The 23,829-nt window shown below is 44.2% G+C and overlaps 1 protein-coding gene across 1 annotated transcript in view; it reads left to right on the forward strand.

Annotated features, from left to right (window-relative positions):
* The window catches only part of ZMYM2 (zinc finger MYM-type containing 2), a 537,976-nt gene that overhangs the window by 353,765 nt on the left and 160,382 nt on the right, over positions 1–23,829 (forward strand). The window contains 2 exon segments of the mRNA XM_033950396.1: positions 2,227–2,392; positions 23,497–23,528. Coding sequence (XP_033806287.1) covers positions 2,227–2,392; positions 23,497–23,528 — 198 coding nt within the window.

The following is a 23,829-nucleotide window of genomic DNA, read 5'->3' on the forward strand; positions in this document are numbered from 1 at the left end:
GGCAAGAATGCTCACACTGTGGAATCTTTGGGCGGAAAGTGTTTCAAGGCTTAATGCTCATTTCCTGCATTTATCCTTACTAGTTTAGTTCTACATGAGTATTTACTTGAACTTGTTAGACATTATTGCTCAGGTTTGCAGATACTCCCTCACTGGAGCAGACAGCAGAACTTCACCATGTAGCTACAAAGCAAAAGGATTATCATGTGCACCTAGCTAGGGCCACTTGAATACTTTTGATGTGGCCAAAGGTATCAGTATGTCATGTCTACATATCTCAGACCTGGAGCCACAGTTCACAAAAAATTGAGCTATCCCTTGCTGAGAAGACAATCTTATTGGGGGATAAGGTGGAAGAGGTGGCAGACATCATAAAGAAAACTAATGCCACTCCTGTGGCCTCCACTTCTTGGAGGTTTTGAGGCAGGCATAGAAGGTCTACCTACTACTCTTAAGGCATAAGTTCATGCCTTCATCCCATCGACCGCCACAGGCCCAGCCTTCATGCTCCCATCCTCAGCAGTGGAAGCCTCAAAAGTCCCAATCAGCTCCTCAGTCTAAGCAAGGGATAAACTTTTGACAGACCCCAGTAGTGCATAGCTGACATCAAAGTACCTGTTCGGCCCACCTACCAGTAGGAAGGAGACTCAATTTCTTTCCAAGAAAGGTGTGGCCCCTTGTAACCTCAGACCAGTGGGGTCCTTCAGATAGTCTGAGAGGGTTACACACTCAATGTCAATCTTCTCCAAACTGCAAAATTCAGGAGATACTCACAGAGGAGTTCCCCTCCCTTCTAAAGGCCCAGGTAATTGAACCCATATCACCAGGGAAGAAGGGATTCTATTTTGTGTACTTTTCTTGTGCCAGAAAAGATGGGGGATTTTATCCATTTTAGATCTAAGAGCCCTGAATAAATATCTGGTCAAAGAAAATATCATGATGATTCTCTGAGCTTGCTTCTTCCCATGATTCAGTAAAACAATTGGCTATGATCCCTGGGTATAAAGTATGCTTACGTTCATATCAGATGTAATGTTACAACTCTTGTAACCTCCTGACAACTCTTTTGTAATCCGCCTTGAACCGCAAGGTAATGGCGGCATGGAAATCACTAATGTAATGTAATGTAATGTAATAAGTCCAAGCCACAGGAGGTGTATCAGATTTTGAATAGAGAAATAGCACTACCAGTATTGTGTCCTTCCCCAGTGTCTAAATAAAATGCTTTGCAGTAGTCTGTGGTACTATGAAAACTGGGAGTTGGTGTTTGCTTATCTGGAAAATTGGCTAATAAAGTGACAGTGCCTATAAATCAATGCAAAGAGCTATTTGAGTGCTGAAGTCACTAGAATTCATGATCAATGACCCCCCAAGTTCCACCTACTTTCATTAGAGCATTTGAAATTTGTTGCAGCTCTGTTAGACACAGATCAGGCTCAAACCTACCCATCTCATCTGGTTCATTACTTTCACTTATGTCTAAGCTGCGTCACGTTGTCAGAGCCATGGTGGTTTTAATAACCCACTTGAGGTCATCTTTCATTGAAGAGATTTGTAGAGCTGCAACATAGTCTTCAGTTCACACATTCCCATCTCACTACTATTTTCAGCAGAATACTTGATGTGATAGCTGGTTTGGTCAGACAGTATTGCAGAAATTGTTTGAAGTCTAGAATCCAATTTTTCCATCCTAGGCCCATCCTTTTCTGTTCTAGGCCGTGTGTTCACAAGCAGGCTGCTTTTATGTGTTGTTGGTTCTTGTTGGCCTTGCTATTGTCAATTATTGGTGGTGGTTTTGGTGAGCCTAGTAGTTAGCTATTCCCTAGTGTAAGAATCAATGTCCTACTGGTCCTTGGAGAAAGTGAAGTTACTCACCTGTAACAAGTATTCTCTTAGGACTGCAGGACATACATTTTTACATACCTTAGGAGTTGCATTCTTTATACTTTTTTAACCAATAGCAGGTCTCATGTGACTTGATCAGCTGAGAAAGGTACTTGTGCACACGTAGTAGGGACCTGCCAATGGCTTCTAGAAGTTAAGGAACACTGCCCCAGTGTAAATGCTGCCCAATTTCGGCAATGTTACCCAAATGTGAGAATGTATGTCCTGTTCTCAGAGAATACCTACTACAGGCAAATAAATTCACTATACATAAGGTAGTCATTTTAATTGAAAGAGAGGCAATTATTTCTAACTTTCTTGATATTTCCTTTTTATATTCAGGCTGCAAGGTGCGATTGTTGTAAAACTCAAGGAAATCTGAAAGAAAAAGTACAGTGGCGAGGAGAAATAAAGAACTTCTGTGATCAGCAGTGCTTGCTGCGTTTCTACTGCCAACAGAATGAACCAAACTTGGCAACTCAGCGTGGACCTGAAAATTTACATTATGGTATGTAATGTTAACAAGCTATTACAAAAATTTAATATAGCTTGTTGTCATGTCACAACTTCCTGGGAATCTTTGGCCAAATTATACTGTGGTGTGATGGCATCTATCTGTAATTTTAAAAGCAGCATTGTGAAACAGCTCTTAATTGAATATTATAGCAGAGTATGTATGTGTATGAGTGAGGAGTAAAATCCAGATATGATGGAGCACATCATAGGCTGAGGGTAATCAAGCAAATCTAGCAAATTAAACCTTCCCCAGAAACCAAGCAGGCTGATGATGGTTGGAGAAACCATAAACAATCCTAACTGAGTGGTATAAATATTTAATGTATCACAAAAGTCAAATCTCCACTCCTATGAAGAAGTCTATACTCAAACACTCGCACTCCACTTTTATAGTTTATCTATACTTGGAGATAAACTATAAAAGTTGAGTGCGAGTGTTTGAGTATAGACTTCTTCATAGGAGTGGAGGTTGGAGAAACCACCCAGAAAGACTGGGAACTACAGTAGATGGTTGGAGATTAAGGCAGCAGTTTCATTAGTTTTGATAGATGTTTAGATTATTGCAGAGCTTGATGATGGGGAGTAGAGGATGGGTGCTGGTGCTGGATTAGGTTGGTAATATGAATGGTCCTTTACCTAGGTAGAATGGTGGGGAAACCCCTGATGAGGAAGAATACAAACACCTTTGGAGAAGAGCCTTTTAAGGGGTCAAGTTTATTCAAGCTAGCAGCTGTGGAAGCTCATATAAATGGGCATATTGAACCTGCTAGTTATCTTTTTCAGCTATGAACTGCTTTGTCACTATGATTAGGATGTAGGGTAAAATGAAGGTAATGCAGATGACTGCTCATTGTTTTAAATGGGGATGATGGAATGCCTTTCCCAGGAAAGGATGATGGAATATCAAGAATGAAAGGGATAGTATAGACAGATATTTGTTTGATTGCTGAATCAGAATGATCTTGCTCTTTTCCAGGGACTGGTTTTAAATGATTTTATAGAACTAAGGTATTCATTTTTATCTACTTAGGGTAATTTAGACTATATGCATTCAAGCAAATGTTCTTTTTATTAGATTTAATAATCATCATCATCAAGAAGGTTTTGACAAAGAGAAATGTAGCAGCCTAAATAAATATATAGAAAAATACTATATATTCTATAAATAAAACCAATTCCGTTACATCAACTCAGGAGTCTGTACAGATAGTGATCAATCAGTTCCCGTGAACTGGACTTAGAAAAGTGTGAATACCTACAGTTTTAAGTACCTCCTAGTGTTCTCTTTCAGTTTTTCTTCTGTAAGCGAACTGTGCAGAGGTGTTCTGATTTGCTCTTCTTAGATTTGTTTTCTTTTTAACCTAAGTTCATTTTTTCTGAGGCTTCGGTGCCCTGAGACCCCATTCATGGGGGTCCTCTGCCTGGGAAAGGATGCAGATTCCACCGAGTTGAACTGCAGCTTTGCAGGGCGAGCCTTTGGGTGAACTTGGGGAGCCAGCCTGTTGTGTGTCTTCAAGGCTTGGGGTTCGTTCCCTTGGGAGCCAGCTTGCCTTCTGAGTTTCTCAGTAGCTTGAGCACAGGCTGTGAGGCGCACTGTGTAAGAACACTGGCTGCATAGTTTGCCAACCCCTATTGCGCTGCGTGGTTATTTGGGAGTGGAGATCTCAGTCAGGGTCGGTTCGAATATGAAGAGTTCTTGGTTTGGAGTTGTATTTGGAAGCATCTGAGACAGAAAGTCCTTTCCTTCTCTCTAGCTGCACTGATATACAGTCATGTGAAAAAATTAGGACACCCCATGAAATATTCAGTTCCTAGCCACCCGAGCTGCAATACTTGACCAACAACTCTACAACCTATTGGCCATGACCACAGACTACAAAACCTTCAAGAAATAAATAAAAACTCTTTTATTTAAAAAAACACATAAAACCGGACTAACACAATCAAGAATGTCCCAAGCATCATTGCATCACCTGCAACTACTACATATGTACCTCCAATATCATGACAACTTGGATGTAATCCTTAGCAACTCAAAGAAATGTACAAACTACTCCCTAAATACTTCTAATCTCCGGACTATCCATTTGTAATCAGCCTTGAACCTCAAGGTAATGGCGGAATAGAAATTCTTAATGTAATGTAAATGTTCACATATCGATGTCAAATCTTTTTTTTTAATTTATCTCTGGAAAAGAAAGTAACGTAATTTTAGGTAAACAACAAAAATTTCCTTGATTTACTAATGAAATAAAAGATATCCACAAAAATGTGTATTCTAACTGAGGAATAAATTAGGACAACCTAATAGCTAGTGCTACCCCCCTTTGGCTGAAATAATTGCAGTGAGATGCTTCTTGTAGCCATCTACCAGTCTCTGACATAGGTCTGAGGAAAGTTTGGCTCATTGTTCAATGAAGAATTCTTTCAGCTGTGAGATTTTTGAGGGGTTTCTTGCATGTACAACACGTTTCAAATCGCCCCACAGCATCTCAATGGGATTACGATCAGGGCTTTGACTCGGCCACTCCAGGACTGTTCATTAATTACTTTGCAGCCAGTCTTTGATAGATTTACTGGTACGTTTTGGGTCATTGTCGTGTTGCAGGGTCCAGTTCCGCTTCAGCTTTAATTTTCTTACAGATAGTCTCACATATTCCTCACACACCTTATGATATACAATAGAATTCATAGTAGATTCTATGACGGTGAGCTGGCCAAGTCCTGCTGCAGCAAAGCATCTCCAAACCATGACACTTCCACCTCCATGCTTCATAGTTGGTATGAGGTTCTTTTCCTGGAATGCTGTATTTGGTGTACGCGACAAACATGTCCTCTTTTCTGGTGTCCAAATAATTCAATTTTATACTCATCTGTCCAAAGAGCACTATTCCAGAAAGCTGGTATTTGTCTACATTCTCTCTGGCAAACTTCAGTCTGGCCTTGGTTTCCTCCTTGTACACCTCCCATGCAAGTTAAATTTGTGCAGTATCTTTCTGATTGTAGAGGCATGCACTTTCACATCAACAGTAGCAAGAGCCTGCTGTCATGATGACATTTTAGGGTTTTGGAGACTTTTTAGCATCTTGCAGTCTGCTCTGGGGGTCAGCTTGATTGGACAACCAGACCTGGGCATGTTGGCAGTTGTTTGGAAAGTCCTCCACTTGTACACTATTTTCCGGACCATGGAATGGCAATGACTGTGGAATGGCTAATTCTTTTGAGATCTTTTTAAATCCCATACCAAATGTATAAGCTACTACAATCTTCTTTCTGAAGGCCTCAGACAGCTCTTTTGATCTCACCATGATGTTTACTTTCACCACAGCAGTCATGAGCACACCAAACTACCCGTCCTTTTACTTAAACCATGATAGCAGTTATTACTGCAGGGAGCTGCGCTGAATGCTCTGCGCTGCTTCCCACGCTCATAAAGTTCCTTTGAGCGTTGGGATCTGCGCAGAGCATTCAGTGCAGCTCCCTGCCCTAATAACCGCTATTGTGGTTTAGTAAAAGGGGCGGGGGGTAAAGATCTGAGGTTTAAGTAGGTCAGACCTCCTTCAAAATGCTGAGTAATGATGTCCTAATCATATGAACCTGATGTGATACACCTGTGTGTGATTTGATCCACTTTAAGTGATAGGATATGTGGGGGTGTCCTAATTCATTCCTCAGTTAGAATACATATTTTTGAGGATATCTTTTGTTTCATGAGTAAATCAAGGAAAAGTTTTGTTTTTAACTGCAATTGCATCACTTTCTTTCCCAGAGATAAATTTTTTAAAAAATTGACATCAATGTGAACATTTCTTAAGAAAGAACTGAATATTTCATGGGGTGTCCTAATTTTTTCACATGACTATAGCTGACAGCTAGGCACCTACTCAGAACTGTGTGTACAACCCTATTATTTCCTAGGGGAAACTCAGGGTCTGAAAATCTTCAATTTAAGGGTCTCTGAGGTTAGGGTTTAGGTCTTCTACCTCCAAAACCCCTTTTTTTCTGTGTTTTAAAAAAATGTTCATTTAAGTCTCCACAGGCAGCTTATGGTGTGATTTTTCTGAAGGTGGCCATCTTGGATTTCAATCAATCTTTTATTCAAAAGCCTCTAGCTGCCTCAAAACCCCTCAATTTTGATTTTAATTGACTGGGATAGTTTCTTGAGGCTGTGAGGATACCGTTACTTGTAAAAATTTTGCCGGTTGTTCAGCGGAGGAGCGTCCATGTACCACGTATTGTAGCACATGCAAGGGAGGGGTGGGAGCTTTGTGCTTAGCCCCATCCAAATCCTCCAGGGCTGGGAAGTACTGTGGGTCTGAAAAATTAGTAAAAAGTCCTGTCTAGATCTCCTATCTCATGATGATGTGAAGCAGAGTGCGTGTGGTCCGTAGAACCCACAGCAGCCCAGACAGATTCTGCAGGCCTTCATTTGCTTCTCCTGCACAAAGCTTCTCACCAGATTTTGTAAATCTGATGTGGAGAGCCTTTCTGAAGAGACCAGGTCAGTTAGCGCAGCCTGCGGGCATGCAGCTGTTGACCCAAGGAGCATCATCTCCGGTATCTGCTTCTCAGTTTAGCATGCTGGGCCTTAGCTCAGTAACCTTTTGGAGCCAGACTGGCCAGATTGGAAGTCAGACTCCTTGTCATTTTTGTCTCAGGACTCTGATTCAATCCTGGATAACTCTGACTCCCTGTTTGGGTCTGGCAGTCAAGAGGCCTGGCTCCTGACCAGGGGGTTGACCCTAGAATCACCGCCTCTTCAAGTCAGCCGCCGATGCTATTAAAGAACTGAAGCTGGAGACTCCAACCTCCAGTTCCCAGTGCACAGTCATGAGTGGCTCTAACGCTTATATCTCCTTTTTTCCTGCACATCTGGATATTTCTGCACTGGTTACAGAGCAGTGGGAGAACCTGGAGGGGTCCCTGAGGGTTGCCAAAGCCATGTTCTTGCTTTTTCCTATGGCACCAGAGTTCCAACAGCTATTTGGCCAACCAAAGTTTAATGTTGTGGTGACTCAGGTCACCAAATGTAAGGTTTGTCAAGAGTGGGGGTGGTGTTATACTGAAAGATGCTCAGGACTGCAAGGTGGACAAGATTTTGAAAAAGCAGTTTGAAGCTCTTGCTCTGGGGATCAAGGCTACTGCTGCTGCTGCTGCTTCATTTTGCTGCTCGAGCCTGTCACACCAAACTGTAATGGCAACCCTCTGCGGAGGAGGATGCCTGTTCCCAGCTTATACTGGAGGAGGTGGATTACATGGCAGACACCCTATACAACCTTATCAGGGTCATTAGCAGTGTCGGCTTATAACATCTCAGCTCACAGAATGCTCTAGATCAGGCAGTGGGCAGGCGACTCAGCCTCTAAGGTGACCTTGAGCAGGCTGCCCTTTAAGGGATGGATGCTTTTTGGTAAGTCTCTGCTGGAAAGTAGACCATGCTAACCTCTGGGCAGGAGTAGGAGCAATTTTCATTCCTCCTGTCATTCTCAGCAGTATAACCAGGGGGCCTATGTAAAGAGGTTCTTCCTGAGTTTTAGACAACTCTGGCTCCTTGAACAGAGGAGATTGAGAGGGGACATGATCGAAACATTCAAGGTACTGAAGAGGATAGAATTAGTAGATAAGGACAGGTTGTTCACTCTCTCCAAGGTAGGGAGAACGAGAGGGCATCTCTAAAGCGTAAAGATTCCGTACAAGCTTAAGGAAGTTCTTCTTCACCCAGAGAGTGGTAGAAAACTGGAACGCTCTTCCAGAGTCTTTCATAGGGGAAAACACCCTCCAGGGATTCAAGACAAAGTTAGACAAGTTCCTGCTGAACAAGGATGTACGCTGATGGGCTAGTCTCAGGACGCTGGTCTTTGACCAGAGGGCCGCTGCGTTAGCGGACTGCTGAGCATGATGGACCACTGGTCTGACCCAGCAGTGGCAATTCTTATGTTCTTATGATTCAGCAGTTCCAGATGCCAGTAGGCCTCTGGGTCTAGTCAGAGCTGCCCTATTCCGGTCCTCGAGATCTACTGGCAGGCCAGGTTTTTAGGATATCCACAATGAACATGCATATGAGAGATTTGCATACCAAGAAGGCAATGCAGGCAAATCTCTTTCATGCATATTCATTGTGGAAATCCTGAAAACCTGACCTGCCAGTAGATCTCGAGGACTGGAATTGGGCAGCCCTGGTCTAGTGTCAACCCTCCCTACAAGAAACCCCAGTGATGCTAAGTTGGCGGCCGTACCTCCACATATGGTGGGGGAGCAGCTATCAACTTTTCAGGGGGGGAGGGAGAAAGTTTCCTTGGACTAATAGGTGTTTGATATCATCTGAGTGGTCACAAGATTGAGTTTTATCGCCCTCCTCTGGATCTGTTCATAGATGTTCCGGTCAGATAGCTTGAGAAGGAGGCCAAAGTTAGTGCCACACTTCAAAGACTTATGGATGTTCGGGCCATAGAACCTGTCCCCAACATTGACTCGAGCTCAGGCAGATACTCCAGATATTTGATCGTGCCAAGAAAGGCACAGAGGACTGAAGACTCATCTTGGATCTCAAGGCAGTGAATACCTTTCTTAAGGTCCCCCATTTCCACATAGAAACAACCCAGTCGGCCATCGCAGCTGTGGCTCCTGTAGAATTTCTGGCCTCCCTGGATCTCATGGAGCTGTATCTGCATATTCCCATCTTTCTGAACCATAGAAGATATTTTTCACATACTAAATCAGCATTTTGTTTGCAGTCCTTCTGTTCAGATTGGAGACAGCCTCCTGCACTTTTCACCAAGTTTATGGTGGTGGTTGAGGCTCATCTCAGGAAAATGACATCCAGGTACATCCATACCTAAATGATTGACTGATCAGAGCCTCATCCAGGCAGAATTGTGAGATGGCAGTTCAGCATGTGTTGGAATTGCTGCAGCAGATGGGCTGGATTGTCAACTTCAAGAAGAACCATGTAGAACTGACCCAGACTCTGGAATATCTGGGAACTCTTTTTGACATGGCTCAGGACCAGAACCATGCAAATAGAAGCTGTGTCTCTTGGCGGTGCAGATTCCCACTGCATGGCATCATCATCAGGTTTTGGACTCCATGGCAGTGTCCATGGAAGTGGTCTCCTGGGCTAGGGCATATGTGACCCCTGCAGGATTTTCTTTTCGGTTTTCTCTGCAGAGGCATTTGCTTCAGATGCAGCTCCCATGGATAGGGACTGTGAGGAACAGCTTATACTGATGGCTTTAGGAAACCTCCTTGTCAAAGAACATGCCTCTCCGAATATCGGAGTGGGTGACTCTCATGACCGATGCCAGTCTTTTCAGCTGGGGAGCTTATTGTGGGGACTACTTGATTCAGGGCCAGTGGACTCGCCATCAGAAGAGGAGGTTCATAAATTATCTGGAGCTCTAGGTCATCTGGCTGGCCATGAAGGAGCTGGAGAAGATCATCGAAGGAAAAGCTTTAAGGGTGTTGTCCAATGCCATAGCAGTGGCTTATGTGAATAAATAGGGGAGGCACCAGAAACGCCCCTAGAGGCTCAGATGCTCTTCTGGTGGGCAGAAGCCTATTTTCAGGCTTCTCTGTGGTCCTCCTGGCTGGAGTGGAAAATGTTCAGGCCAGCTTCCTAAATCGTCAGTTTCTGGACTTGGGGGAATGGTCACTCTCCCAAAGGGCATTTGATCTCATTGTACACCCACGGGGTAGGCCAGTAATGTTACTGGCTTCTGCCAAAACTCAGAAGCGCAGTGCTTTTTCAGTCGAAGAGAGGAACCAGGAAGCTCGGGGTTGGATGCGTTGGTCCAGCCCTGGCCACATGATAGTCTTCTTTGTCTTCCCCCTTTGGCCCATGGTGGACTTGATCATTCACAGGATTGTGACTCATCTGAGTCTCTGGATCATAGTGGTACTGGCCTCATGCTGACCCTGTACATCTGCAGCAGGATAAGAGCTTCAAACTTCCTTTTCATTGTGGGTTTATGAGTCAGGGGTCAGTCCTTATAGAATCCACAGCACTTTGGTGTTTTGGCATGGCTTTTGAGCACAAGGCTCTAATCTGCAAGGGATATTCAGACTCTCCATCTGGCTAAAAAGCCATCTACTAGGACAGCCTATGCTGAAGCTTGGAAGGCTTTTCAACAGTGGTGTGAAAAGGACTAGTCATCCTGGTTTTCCTTCAGGCGTGACTAGAGAAAGGCCTTGTAGTAGCCTCTCTGAAAGTGCAGGTGGCCGGACTTTCCTGTTTCCTGGCACATAGTCGCAAGGTTTCGCTGACAGCTCATCCAGATATGACAAGATTCCTGAGAGGTGTGTTTCATCTCATGCCTCTGCTGCGACATCCTTTCCATTCATGAAATCTTAGCATTGTCCTAAAGAGCCTCACCATTGTCCTAAAGAGCCCCATTTTAGCCACTTGGAGTTGTGTCCATTTTGCATCTCATGGTTAAAACTGTTTGTGGTGGCTTTTGTTTCAGTGCGGCATATCTCAGAGCTGCAAGCTGTCTCCTGTAGGGAGCCCTTCTTTAGAATTACGGAAGCAGGTGTCACTCTCCATCCTGTTCCCTCCTTTTTTCTGAAGGTTGTGTCTGATTTCCATGTCAACCAGAAGATTTGTCTGCTTGCTTTTCAGTCTACAGGATCAGTCAAGCAGGATAGGATTTTGAGAAAGCTTGTTATGTGGAGAGCTTTGCTCCAATACTTGGAAAGGACCAATGACTTTTGCCTTTCAGACCATCTGTTCATGCTTACCAGCCAGTCCTGGCGTGGCAGGCTAGAGTCCAAGGTTTCTATAGCCACATGGATTTGCATGGCCATCTCTTCAGCATACATTGCCTGTGGTAAACAGCTGCCGGTCTCTCTAGAGGTGCATTCCACCAGGGATGTCGCCTCTTCAGAGTCGCAGGCAGTTCCTCCCGCAGAGATTTGTAGAGCAGCTACTTGGTCTACTCTGTATACATTTTCCAGAGTGTACAGAGTCTAGAGAGGGTCTTTTGGGTCTTCAGTCTTATGGTCAGGCTCCTCTGTCCCTTCCTAGACGTCAACTGTTGCTTTGGTACATCATCATACGTATGGACTCCAGAATGAAAGATTAGGTTCTTACCTGGATAATCTTCTTTCTGTTAATTTTCTCAGGAGTCTGTATAGCCTGTCCTTAGTATTCTGTTCTCCTACTTTTCTGCCCGGATTTTTCTAGATTCCAGACCTGAAGCTCTTCTTCTATCAGATGGCTATATGTGAAGAAATTATATGCTTCAGCCTCTAGCTCCCTTATTGTTAGTGCTAGTTGGACTCTGCAGGTTGGTTCTCTAAGTTTATTTTATACTGAGTTTGTTTTATAAATTCCTGTTCATTGTTGTTCTAATTCTTATTTCTAAGTTAAAGAGCAGAACAGAATTGTGTAATGTATGCAGGGTCATTCCCCGTTCCCCTCCTTCTTTGTATTCTGTTCCCATGGAGCTCGATGGCTTTGGGACATAACTGAAAGGGGACACTAGATTCTGCCTCCATGTTGGAGGTGCTCAAAACTATAAATATTCACTTTTGTAAGTCAAAGAAACATAGAAACATAGAAGATGACAGCAGAAAAGGGCTACAGCCCATCAAGCCTGCCCACTCTGCTTACCCACCGCCTGTCTATGCCCTAATGACCCAATTTCCTTATCTTATCCAGTCCAGTTTGAGGGAACAGATTGATCACCAAATCTCCGAACCTCTGAGGGAATTAACAGAAATAAGATTATCCAGGTTAGAACCTAATCTTTCAATAAAGTACATTTTGAAACAGGCCTATAAGAAAAAAAAAGTCTACAATTTACTTTGCTTAGGAAAAACATTAACAAAGTAATGAAAAAAAGAAATTAGAGATCTACCATTTAAATATAGTCCTGTATGCATCTTTTTAGTCTCAATTCCTCTCACACCCCCTATTAATAAAGAAACATAATTGGGAAGGTTCGAAATAGATGTATATTATTTTGATATCGAACTAAACATTTACCACGAATCCTTGTAAAAATTGAATTCCCATAGCCTCATTTTTCTGGTGTAAAGCCAAATATTGCTTGTGTCTCACCTGAGTCTTTTTAGAAATGCCAGGAATACCTTACCCACCTTCCTACCACTACTATTTATTATTTCTATAGCGCTGAAAGGCTTACGCAACGCTGTACATTTTAACATACAATAGACAGTCCCTGCTCAGAAGAACTTACAAACTAATTTAGACAGGACATTTCAGGGTTAGGGAGATTATGGTAGAGGAAATAATACAGTGGTTATAGGTATCTGACAGCATGAGTGGGAGCTAAGAGTTGAAAACAGATTCAAAAAAGTGGGCTTTTAACTGGATTTGTATACTGCTAGGGATGGAGCATGACATATTGATTCAGGCAGCCTGTTCCAGGCATACGGTGTCGCAAAAAAGAAGGGATGGAGTCTGGAGTTGGCAGTGGAAGAGAAGGGTACAGATAAGAGGGGCTTGCCCAATGAATGGAGATCACGGGGAGGAGCATAGGGGGAGACAAGTGAAGAGAGATGGGGGGCTTGAGAGTGAATGCACTGGAAAGTCAGCACAAGGAGTTTAAACTGTATTCGGAAATGGATGGGGAGCCAATAAGGTGACTTGAGGAGAGGGGTAATATGAGACTAGCGGCTCTCATGGAATATGAGTCGTGCAGCAGAATTTTGAACAGACTGAAGAGGTGAGAAATGGGTGCGCAGGAGGAGTGTGAGAAGTGCGTTGCAGTAGTCTAAGCACGAGATGATGAGAACGTGGACAAGGGTTTTGGTAGTGTGTTCAGAGATTTTGGTAATATAATAGAGGAGGAAGCAACAGGATTTGGTGGTTTGTTGGATCTGAGCAGAGAAGGAGAGAGAGGAGTTAAAGATTACCCTAAGGTTGCGTGCTGATGAGACAGGAAGGAGGATAGTGTTATCCAGAGAAATGAGAACAGTGAGAAGGGGGAGGTGAGTTTAGGTGGAAAGTTAAGGAATTCGGTTTTAGCCATATTCAGTTTGAGATGGTGGTGAGACATCCAAGCGGCAATGTCGGACAGGCAGGCTGAAATTCGAGCCTGAACTCCTGTAGAGTTATCTGATGTGGAGAGGTAGATCTGGGAGTCATCAGCATAGAGGTGATATTGAGAACTATGAGAGGAGATCAGTGTACCAAGAGAGTGGGTATATATGGAAAAGAGGAGAGAGCCCAGGACAGAGCCTTGGGGTACACCAATATTCAGTGGGATGGCAGTGGAGGAAGATCCACCGTAACATATGCTGAAGGTACAATGAGAGAGATAGGAAGAAAACCAGGAGAGAGCAGAACCCTGGAATCCCAGCAAAGACAACATGTCAAGGAGGGAGGTGGTGATCAACAGTGTCAAAGGCAGCAGACAGATCAAGAAGAATGAAGATAAGAGTCCAGTGGATTTGGCCAGGAGTAGGTCATTAGAGACTTTATCAAGGGCAGTTTCTGTAGAGTAGAGAGGGCGAAAGCCCGATTGAAGCGGGCCAAGAACATTATGAGAAGAAAGGAAGTCCAGGCAACGGCGGTGAACAGCACGTTCGAGTATTTTGTTTAGGAAGGGGAGGAGGGAGATAGGGCGGTAGTTGGAGGGGGATGTAGGTTCTAGCGAGGGCTTTTTAAGGAGGAGTGTAACTACAGCATGTTTGAAGACATCAGGAACTGTAGCAGTGGGAGAGTGAAAGGTTGAGGATGTGACAGATGGGAGCGATTACAGTGGAAGCGATGGATCCGAGTAGGCAGGTAGGAATCGGATCAGAGGAAAAGGTGTTGGGTTTGGAAGAGGAGAGAAAGTGAGCAGTTTCCTCTTCCGTAACTTCAGAAAAGGAAGAAAAGGTTGTTGAAGGGAGGTTGACAGAGTGGACAGTCAGAAGGGATGGTGGGGGAAATGACATTGTTGAGAATTCAAGGTGGATCTTATGAATCTTGTTGTGGAAGAACTCTGCCATAGTCTGGGGGGAGAGTGAAGAGAGGATAGGAGGTGAGGGCACTTTGAGTAGAGAGTTGAGTGTGGCAAAGAGATGGCGAGGGTTGGCACTAAGAGAGTTAGTTAAATGGCTATAGTAGTCCTGTTTGGCAAGTGAGAGGGTAGATTTGAAAAACATCAGCATGAGTTTGAAATGAATGAAGTCAGCAAGTGTGTGGGATTTAAGCCAAAGACGTTCAGCAGCTCGAGCACAGGTAACGGATTTTAGGGGTCAACCAGGGCTGGGGTTTTGCACGTCTTATAGGACAGGAAATGGGAGGGGCAAGGGTATCGATAGAAGATGAGAGAATGGAGTTATAGGAGAGTTCAGCTTCATTGGTAGACTTGTAGAAAGGAGAGATGAGACAGTGATAGAGAGTGTGTCAAGGTCAATAGCCTGAAGGTTCCTAAATTTATGGGTAGTGATTGGTCAGGGTTGGGGAGGAAGATGATGAGTTGTGAAGGTTAACAGCTGATGGTTGTAGATAAGATTTGAGGTGCATAGAGCAGTTGGAGAGAGAGGAGGAGGTCAAAGCAGTGGCCTTTCTGGTGAGTAGGGGCGGTGGAGCACAGCTGGAGATCATATAAGAATGTTAGAGCGAGAAACCTGGACGTATAGGAGTCAGAAGGGTCATCAGCATGGATGTTGAGGTCACGGAGGATAAGGTAGGGAGATGAGGGTTCAAGAAAGAAGGAGAGCCAGGAGTCAAACTCAGTGAGGAAGGAGGAGAATGATTTGTCAGGGGGTCGGTAAATAATTGCTACTCTTGAGAGACAGGAAGGCGAATAGACAGATGGAGTGAACTTCAAAGGAAGGAGAACAGTGAGATTGAGGCAAAAGAAGGGGTTGATATTTACAAGATGGTGAAAGTAAGAGTCCAACAACGCCTCCATGACCATCTGGTCAAGGCACGTGTGAGAAAAAATACCCTCCATGACACAAGGCGGCAGCAGAAACAGAGTCTTCAGGGCAGATCCAGGTTTTAGTTAGTACTAGCAGGTGGAGCTTTCTAGAGATAAAGAGGTCATGGGTGAAGGTAAGTTTGTTGGATACGGAATGGGCGTTCCACAGAGCACATGAGAAGGACAGGGAAGAATGAGGGAGAAGAGGAGCAGAAATAAGATTTGCTGCATTGCGGTGAAAGCCCTATATATTCAATTTTTTTTTCCCTAAATTGTTAAGAAAACATGATCTTCATCTTAGATAAAAACAAAAGTACAATAGCTCTAGCACAATGTATGGTGTCTCTTTCCATAAGGCTAGTAAGTGTTTCCATTGCTAGTAAGTGTTTCCGCGTGAGCGGACTGCTGAGCATGATGGATCTCTGGTCTGACCCAGCAGAGGCACTTCTTATGTTCTTATGTCCTGAACAGTTTGGTAGTCACCCTCAAACCGCATGTTTTGTAGAAGGCATCAATGATTTTTTTCTCAGGTCTGCCTCCTTCCTCAATGGGCTGTGCTGTAACCCCTTGGTTTTTCCTTTCTGCAAGTGTGTTAGAATTTTTGTTTTGTTTTTTGGGGTTTTGTTCCTGGATTTAGAGGCTTCCAGTGCTGCAGAGGTTCCCAGTGCTCCTGGGACAGCTCTAACTGCGAGAAGACAGACTCTCAGTGAAGAAGTCTGTAGCTGGCAGGCTTCTCTGGTTTCAGAGTACCTGACTAGCCAGCCTGCTCTAGCAGTTAAAGACGCTATGAGACTGTTCCCCCTGTACTGAGTCTTGCCCCAGACTTTGGGTCTTGAACACAGACTGTGGGGTCCCGAGTCAGTCTGGAGGGTCGGAGTGGGAGCTGGCTACATCTTTCTCTTCCTCCATTGCATAGCATGGATCTGTGAGATTTGGGGAGGGGGGATCTGAAAACTGCAAATGTAAAGGTTTCTGGGCCCAGTTTGGGGTTCTCCTACCTCTTAAAATCCCCTTACCCGAATGTTTTGAGTTGTACAACTCTCCAGAGCTGATTTTCCCAATTTGAATTTTAAAAAAAACCCAAAAACCCTCCATTTAACTTAAGATCCCTCGATTTTGCAGAAACTCCCCATAGATGGACTTCTGAAGCTCTGATACACTGAATTTGTACCAGATTTGTGCTGGATGGCCAGCTGAGGATTGTCCATGCTCCACATGCCAAGGGGGCATATGAGAGAAGGATGGGGGCCTCAGGCTCAGCTTCCTCAGATCTCTTGAGGGTCCTGGGAGTTCAGATGGGCCACTGTGTGTGTGTGTATGGGGGGGGGGGTTCTAAGTTGTTCCCAGAAGCAGTGAAGACCGAGTCGGTGTCTGCAGTGAAGGAACACCGCATGGAGGACTGTGGATCCTTAAATGAGCACACTAAGCACCCACAGGAGTCATTTGGCCCTTCTGTGTAGGTTTTTACACCAGATTTTAAGAGTGTGCTGAATGATACCTATTTTAATTATAAGAGTCAATCCACTGGTTCTGTACCTGCACCGGTGGTAGCGCTTGGGGGGAGTGCCCTCCTAGTGCACAGTGTGCCAAGCAGGTTTCAGCTACAGACCAAGATACCCAGTCAGAAAAGGCCTGTGATGCTTGGATCTCAGACTTCATACATCTTCTCTTACAAAGCAAACCTTCCATTTGGGGGTATTCTAAAGCACAGGTGGATGCCAATGATCAGCAGGCCATGGTGGCACTGGACCAAGGAGATGATCCAACAGTATGCAGGCTTTTTAGGCTAGCGGGTCTATTGGATATTGTCACAGACCTCAGCTGCACAGACTTCTATGATGAGTGGTTATAAGTCACAGACCACATGCTTCTCTTTACATCCAGATATTACGATGCTCATAACAAAGCTATGAAAATCTCCAGAGGGTCCTTTGAGAGTGGCCAAAGCTATGGCAAAGCTATTCATTTTACAGCTGTCCTAAAAAATGCTCCTTGACAAAGTATAGGCTAACTTCTAGGAGACCTCTCGAGAGAATCTCCACAGCCATACTGTGAACCTGGCCTAGGCTCTCCCACCATCCCACCCACCTAGTCTAGGTTCACATTTCATATAAAGACCCACCCACCAATCACCCTCAAATCCCTCCACCTGTTGCCCAGCCAAATCAAGTTTCAAGTTTATTATGGATTTGATTAATCGCTTATTCAAAAATTCTAAGCGATGTACAAAGGAGTAAAATAATGAATTACAATTATCCAACCTAAACAGACTAAAGGTAACAAAATTACAAATGTACTTCAGCCCAAATGCTGTACCTCAAACTTATAACAATTTTGCTTAGGGCAGATATAGTGTCCTAAGAAACTATCCCCAGATAAAACTGTCCCCCTACAACCTAATATCAATCCCCACTTCCTCATACACACCTACAACAATAAACCTATCTTTCACTCTCATAAATGCCAGATCAATAAATAAGAAAGACTTCTTATACAATCCCACTTTATTCCGGGACCAGTGGGTTATTTCCATCTAAACTTAACTAAACCTTAAGCTTATATACCATATCTTCTCTATAAAGATAAAGCTCAGCACGGTTTACAAATAATTTGAAGAAAGAAAAATTTAATAAGAATTAGTAATATAGAGAGCAGCAAAATTTACATTTTTGAAAATAGCCAAGTTTTCAGATGTTTTTGAAATAATTGGAAAGAGCTCAAGTTATGCAGCTGGACAGGAAAATTATTCCAAAGCTCAGTAATTTTAAAGTAAAGAGATTTCCTTAATTTTCCATATAGATAATCTTTTAACAAGGGGAAAGATAATTTAAGCTTTCGGAGAGATCTTTGTAAGAAGCCTATTTCAGAGACTTAAATCCCACCCCCCACTTACCTCATCATTGGCCCTTTATGAATCAGTTTTCCTTCCTACAAGCCAGGCTGTAGGAGCTTGTCTTTTCTGCTCTTGTTTTATTTAGTGTAATTTTAGTCTTTGTGTTCATAGTTTTTGATCTCGTGCTGCGGAGGTTCCCTGTAGAGACAGCCCCTTACTGCAGGAGATCGCAGACCTTTGGTAAAGTCTGCTTCGGGGGGAGGGTTCATTGCCTGTCGGTACACCCTCTAGACAGCTTGCACATCAGATAGGGGTTTGAGGACTGTTCCCTTAGGAGCTTGCTCACCTAGGTTCGTCTGCTAGTGGGACAAGCACAGACTGTGTTGTTCCATGGAGGTATGCCCGGGATCGGAGCCAAATTGCTTTCCTCCAATAGGCATCTGAATGGCATTTTCCAAGGGTAGCAGAGGTACCTGGCCATGGATATCCGGCCAGTGGGGCAGTCAGAAGACTCGATGTCCAGCTTTTCAGTTCTCTAAAGCAAAGGATCTCCCTGTAAGCTGTTTTTGCTCTGTATGCAGTGTTTCCCATTCAGCACATGTAACTGTGAATACAGGCTGACAGTCTGAATCAGTGATTTTGGGGGTCTCAAAAAGTTTTTTTGGGGAGGTTTCCCTGCATGCCCTCCCCCTCCCCCTAAAATTCTAAAATCACCATTTTTGAGGGCTTCCTGTGTTTTTCTTGGGCTGAAATGAGTGAAAATCGGCACCCAGGACGGCCATCTCGGATTTTTCACAATTTGAATTTAAAGTTATTTTTCATACTTGCCAGCTTCAATTTTGCAAGAAAACCCCACAGATGGCCTCCCCATGGCAGGATGTGATGGATTCATGCCTTATTTGTGGTGGATGGCTTTTGGATGCGCAGCTGTTTTCCATGTGCACTGCAGCTCACGAGGCTTGCCTGTATCCAATGCTTTCAACCTCCAAAGAGGGTCTTCTCGCACCTTTTGCCCCGACTCCCATGAAAATGGCATTTGGGGGGTCCCATGGGAGTGCCTGGGCAATGCTACGGCAAAATGCAAGCATGTCTTAGGAGACAAACCTTGTAAATTCTCCAAACATTCCAAATCTGAACCACAGGGGTTGGCTCCCACTGTGGAGGATGGATTTCCCTGAATTTTATTAATGTGATATATCAGGCATATTTGGCTAAAAAGTCTCTGCCTGTCTCCTGCTGACCTTCATGCTGGCCACAGGGACCCCTGCTTCTTTGGACCAGGGTCTTTTCTCTTGCCTCCCCTCGGGGCAGGTAAGCTGATAGTGCCCATGGTTGTGCCAGATTCAATTTCCATGCCTTTGCTTATGCAGGGGGCACTGCGGCTGCCACAGATGTGCCAGATCTGCCAGATCTTCAGGATCCAGATCAGTGTGGAGCCCCAGATCTGGGGAAGGAGCCCACAGTGCGCAGATTTTTCAGGCACACATCTTGTGGATTTGATCTCTGAATCTCTCCAAGAGTTAAAGCTTAATCTGAGCAACCTGTCACTGCGGAATGTTCCCTCATGAGTGACCAGAGGACGCAATCCGTCTCTTTTCATGAATCATCCTGATCTAGTTTGGATTCTTAAGGATATTTGGGGAGGTGCCTGAGGGTCCCTTGAAATGTGCTTGTGCCATGTCTCGGCTTTATCCCATGGCAGATGCCTTTAACAAGTGCTTTGTTTCCCTGAAGGTGGATTCCTTGGTGATGCAGGTCACCAAGCGCACTTCTCTCTCCAGTGATGGGGGAGTGGTCCTGAAGGCTGCTCAGGACCAACGTGTGGCTTTCATCCTTATGCGTCTGTTTGATTCCGCGGCTGCTGGCATTAAGGCGGTGTCGGCGGCCTCTTTTTATGTGGCCCGGGTATGCCATTCCAAGCTCCCCCATGATTCTGACACTGTGGTGCTTTGTGACTTGGATTTCTTAATCTTGGGAGTGGTCTATATGGCTGATGCCATGTATGACATCTTGAAAGTCTTTGCTAAACTTCTGGTTGAGTGGTATATAAGAAATAAATTATTATTATTAAATTCTGTTTCGGCTCGCAAGATGCTCTGGATCTGGCAGTGATCTGGTGATTTGTCTTCTAAAACAATCTTGAGCCTGTTACCCTTTAAGGAACAACTGCTGTTTGGCCAGGGTCTGGATGACCTCATGGCCAGTGTGCAGGATCACTGGCCGAAGTTGTTGCCTATGAATAGTTCCCGCCCTTCAAGGGTTTTGGGGGCGCTCTAATTTTCATTCCTTCAGATGTTGTCATCCATACTCGGGGCGTCCTCCTCATCTGCCAGACCACGCTTCAGTGGTTCTCAATGCCAGCTGTCCACAGGGAGTCATCCAGCAGCTCCTGCAAAGAAGTAATTCTGATGCCAGGATGGTATCACCCCCCCCCCTCCCGCACAGTTGTTGGACTTTCTAGCTGAATGGCAGGCCATTACCTCCAACCACTGGGTCTTGGAGGTTCTCAGGGTAGCTGCAAACTGGAGTTTCTCTTTCCTCTGAATTGAATATTTTCTGGATTCACTGTCTCTATAAAACATCTTGAGTGCAGGCCACAGTTCACAGATTACTCGATATTGTGGTGATAGTACTTGTTCCAGAGCAAGACTCAGGCTCTGGGAGATACTCAATATACTTAATTGTTCCAAAGAGAAGCTCTGAAGACTAGAGACCGATTCTGGACTTCAAGACGGTCATTGTGGTGCTGAAAGTGCCCTGCTTATGCATGGATATGTACACTCAGTGATAACCTTGCAGGTAAGCTGGGGGAGTTCCTCGCCGCCCTGGATTTGATGGAGGCATATCTCTACAGTCCCATTTTTCTGGACCACAGGAAGTATCTGAGGTTTCACGTCTTGGGGCAACATTTGCAGTTTGTAGCAATGCCCATTAGATTGGCAACGACACCCAGGACCTTCACCAAAATGATGGTGGTGGCGGCCCATCTTCACACCCTGGGTGTCCTGGTTCACCTGTATCTGGACAACTGGTTGATCAGTGCTCCCTCAGAGTCTAAGGGGCGTCAGGCTGTATATCAGGTGGTACAATTGGAGTCACCTCTAGCTGACACAGGATTTGGAATTCCTGGGAGTTTGATTTCACACAGGATAAAACAAAGTGTTCCTGCCTGTGTCCCATCAGGAGAAGCTTCAACAGGTTAACAGGGATCTTCTGACCACTCCGGTCCCAATGACATGGCGGTACCTCCAGGGATCATGGTGGCAACAATCAATGTGATCCTTTGGGCCAGAGCCTGTCTGCGTCCTCTGTAGGATGCTCTGCTTTCGTGTTGGAGTCCACAGCGGGAACTATTACAATCTCTTCCGCTCTGGTCGACTATGGCATGGAACAATCTTGCCTTTGGCTACAATCTCTCTTGCTCTCCGGGGGCCTTTCCCTCTGGATTGGATGATTCTGTCTATGGATGCAAGTCTCAAAGGCTGGGTAGCGATGTGTATGACCGTTCCTGATCAGGGCCAGTGGGCTCTCTCCAAGCGCAAGTGGTCGTTCAATTGCCTGGAGCATCTGAAGAGGGACAGGAGCCTCACGCTACCTCTTCATCCAATTTTACTTTCACAGAACCCAGTTGCCTGGAAGATTCAGAATACTTTGGGCTTATGGCATGGCTCTTGAGCGCGCAATGCTAGAGCATATGGGCTGTTCAGAGGTAGTTATTGCAACTCTCTGAGGTCTAAGAGCTTGGTGTAGTAGTAGGAATGTGGAGCTTTTTCACACACCAATTACTAGAATCTGGCTTTTCTCCAGGATAGCCTCGAGAAGGGCCCAGCAGTTGGGTCTCTCAAAGTATAAATAGTGGGCTTTTTATGCTTTCGAGCACAGGTGGATAAGATCTCTTTGGCTTATCACCCAGATATCTCTAGATTTTTGATGGGAGCATTGCGACTGTGTCTGCCAGTGAGTCAACACCTTCTGAAGTGGAATTTTAACCTAGTCCTGAAAGCCCTCTGTTGGACTCCATAGGAACCCCTGCATTGAGCATCACTCATGAACCTTACAGTAAAAATGGTGTTTTTAGTGGCTATCAGTTTAGCAAGAAGGGTTTCAGAGGTACAAGCCTTGTCCTGTAGAGAGCCATTCCTAGGGTTTTCAGAGGTTGAAGTCTCGATACAAACAGTCCCTTCATTTTTGCCAAAGGTAGTTTCAGCCTTCCACATTAATAAAGAGGTTCAGCTGCCCGCATTCAGTTCGACAGGTTTCAAGAAAGAAGATAAGAACCTGGATGTCAAGAACCTGGATGTCAAGAACCTTTCTTAAGTATGATCATCTGTCTGTCTTGACAAATCCAAGCCAACAAGGGAGGCTGGTTTCTAAAGCCTTCATTTCAAGATAGATTTGCATGGCCATATCTTCAGCATTCATCGGGAGTGGAAAATAATCCCCAATTTTCATTGATGGCACACTTCACTAGGGGTGTGGCACTTTCCTGGTGGAATCCCAGGCAATTCTACCCAAAAAAATTTGTTAGCCGTAGACATGGCCCACCCTCCATATTTCTACAAAGTTTTACAAGGTTAATGTAGTAGCTCACCTGGGCACAGCTTCTGAGTCCTCAGTGCTAGCAGTAGGCTCATCTGTCCCAACTGTTCAGGACCTCTATATCTGTTGCACTGGAAAGAAAGATTAGGTTCTTATCTCGATAATCTTCTTTCCTGTAGATAGGTGTAGAGGTCCTGAAGCTCGCCTATCAGTTGTTATTTTCATCCACCTCAGTCAGGTATGTCTTAATAGATGTCTGCATCTCCCTATCAAGCAAGATCACATAGGATGAGGCTTCTTCAAGAGTCTACCAGGAAGTGATAAGAAATCTTTAGCTGTTAGTGCAGGTTGCAATTAGTAAGTGATTTATTTATTCCACCTTGTTTTATGTTCAGATTTTTAATTCATATTTAACTCATCTGGTTTATGCATGATACTTACAAAGCAGACCAGAGCAGTAGGTATTTGGGGAGATTCCCCATCCCCCCTCCTTTCTGTATATTCTGTGTCTATAGTAATATTCTATTGTTTCAGTACAAACTTAGGGGCTACAGGAAAGAGGCAGAGCCAAGAAAATATGTTTGATGCCTTCTGCAAAACACATGGTTTGAGGGTGACTACCCAACTGTTCACCCATCTACAGGAAAGAAGATTATCAAGGTAAGATCCTAATCTTTCTATGGTTCCACCAAACCTGTGGGTCTGAGAAGCAGGATCTCCAAGTTGATGCAAGACAAGGCATTCTGTAGTTGTAAATGTATCTTCAGTCCTTATACATACATTTTTATTATGTGCATTGTTTGAATTTGAACATTATTCTAATCTTAAATCTAATTGTGTTTTCAGATCAGAGTGTCCAAACAACACGACCAAAAACGGTAATTATAGTTTTAAATTAAGTTGAAATGTGTTTATGTAAACTGGCTCTGTTGTGAGTGTTAAAATATTAAAAATTTATGTCCTGTGGTTTTTTTTGACTGATAATACTCAAGGTAGAGTTTACCAACTAAAATGTGCCACAGTACAGTAGTTTTAAAAGTGCAACTTCAACAATATAGTCACTGATGTAATAAAAAGCAAGGTGTAGAGGAGTAGGGAGAGTAAAATATTGAGTAACGCATAGGAGTCATTCTCTACCAGGTAGGATATATGCTAGCCAGTTACTAGTAATGATTTGAA

The sequence above is a fragment of the Geotrypetes seraphini genome, chromosome 6, assembly GCF_902459505.1.
Source record: "Geotrypetes seraphini chromosome 6, aGeoSer1.1, whole genome shotgun sequence".
NCBI classification, from domain to species: Eukaryota; Metazoa; Chordata; class Amphibia; order Gymnophiona; family Dermophiidae; genus Geotrypetes; species Geotrypetes seraphini.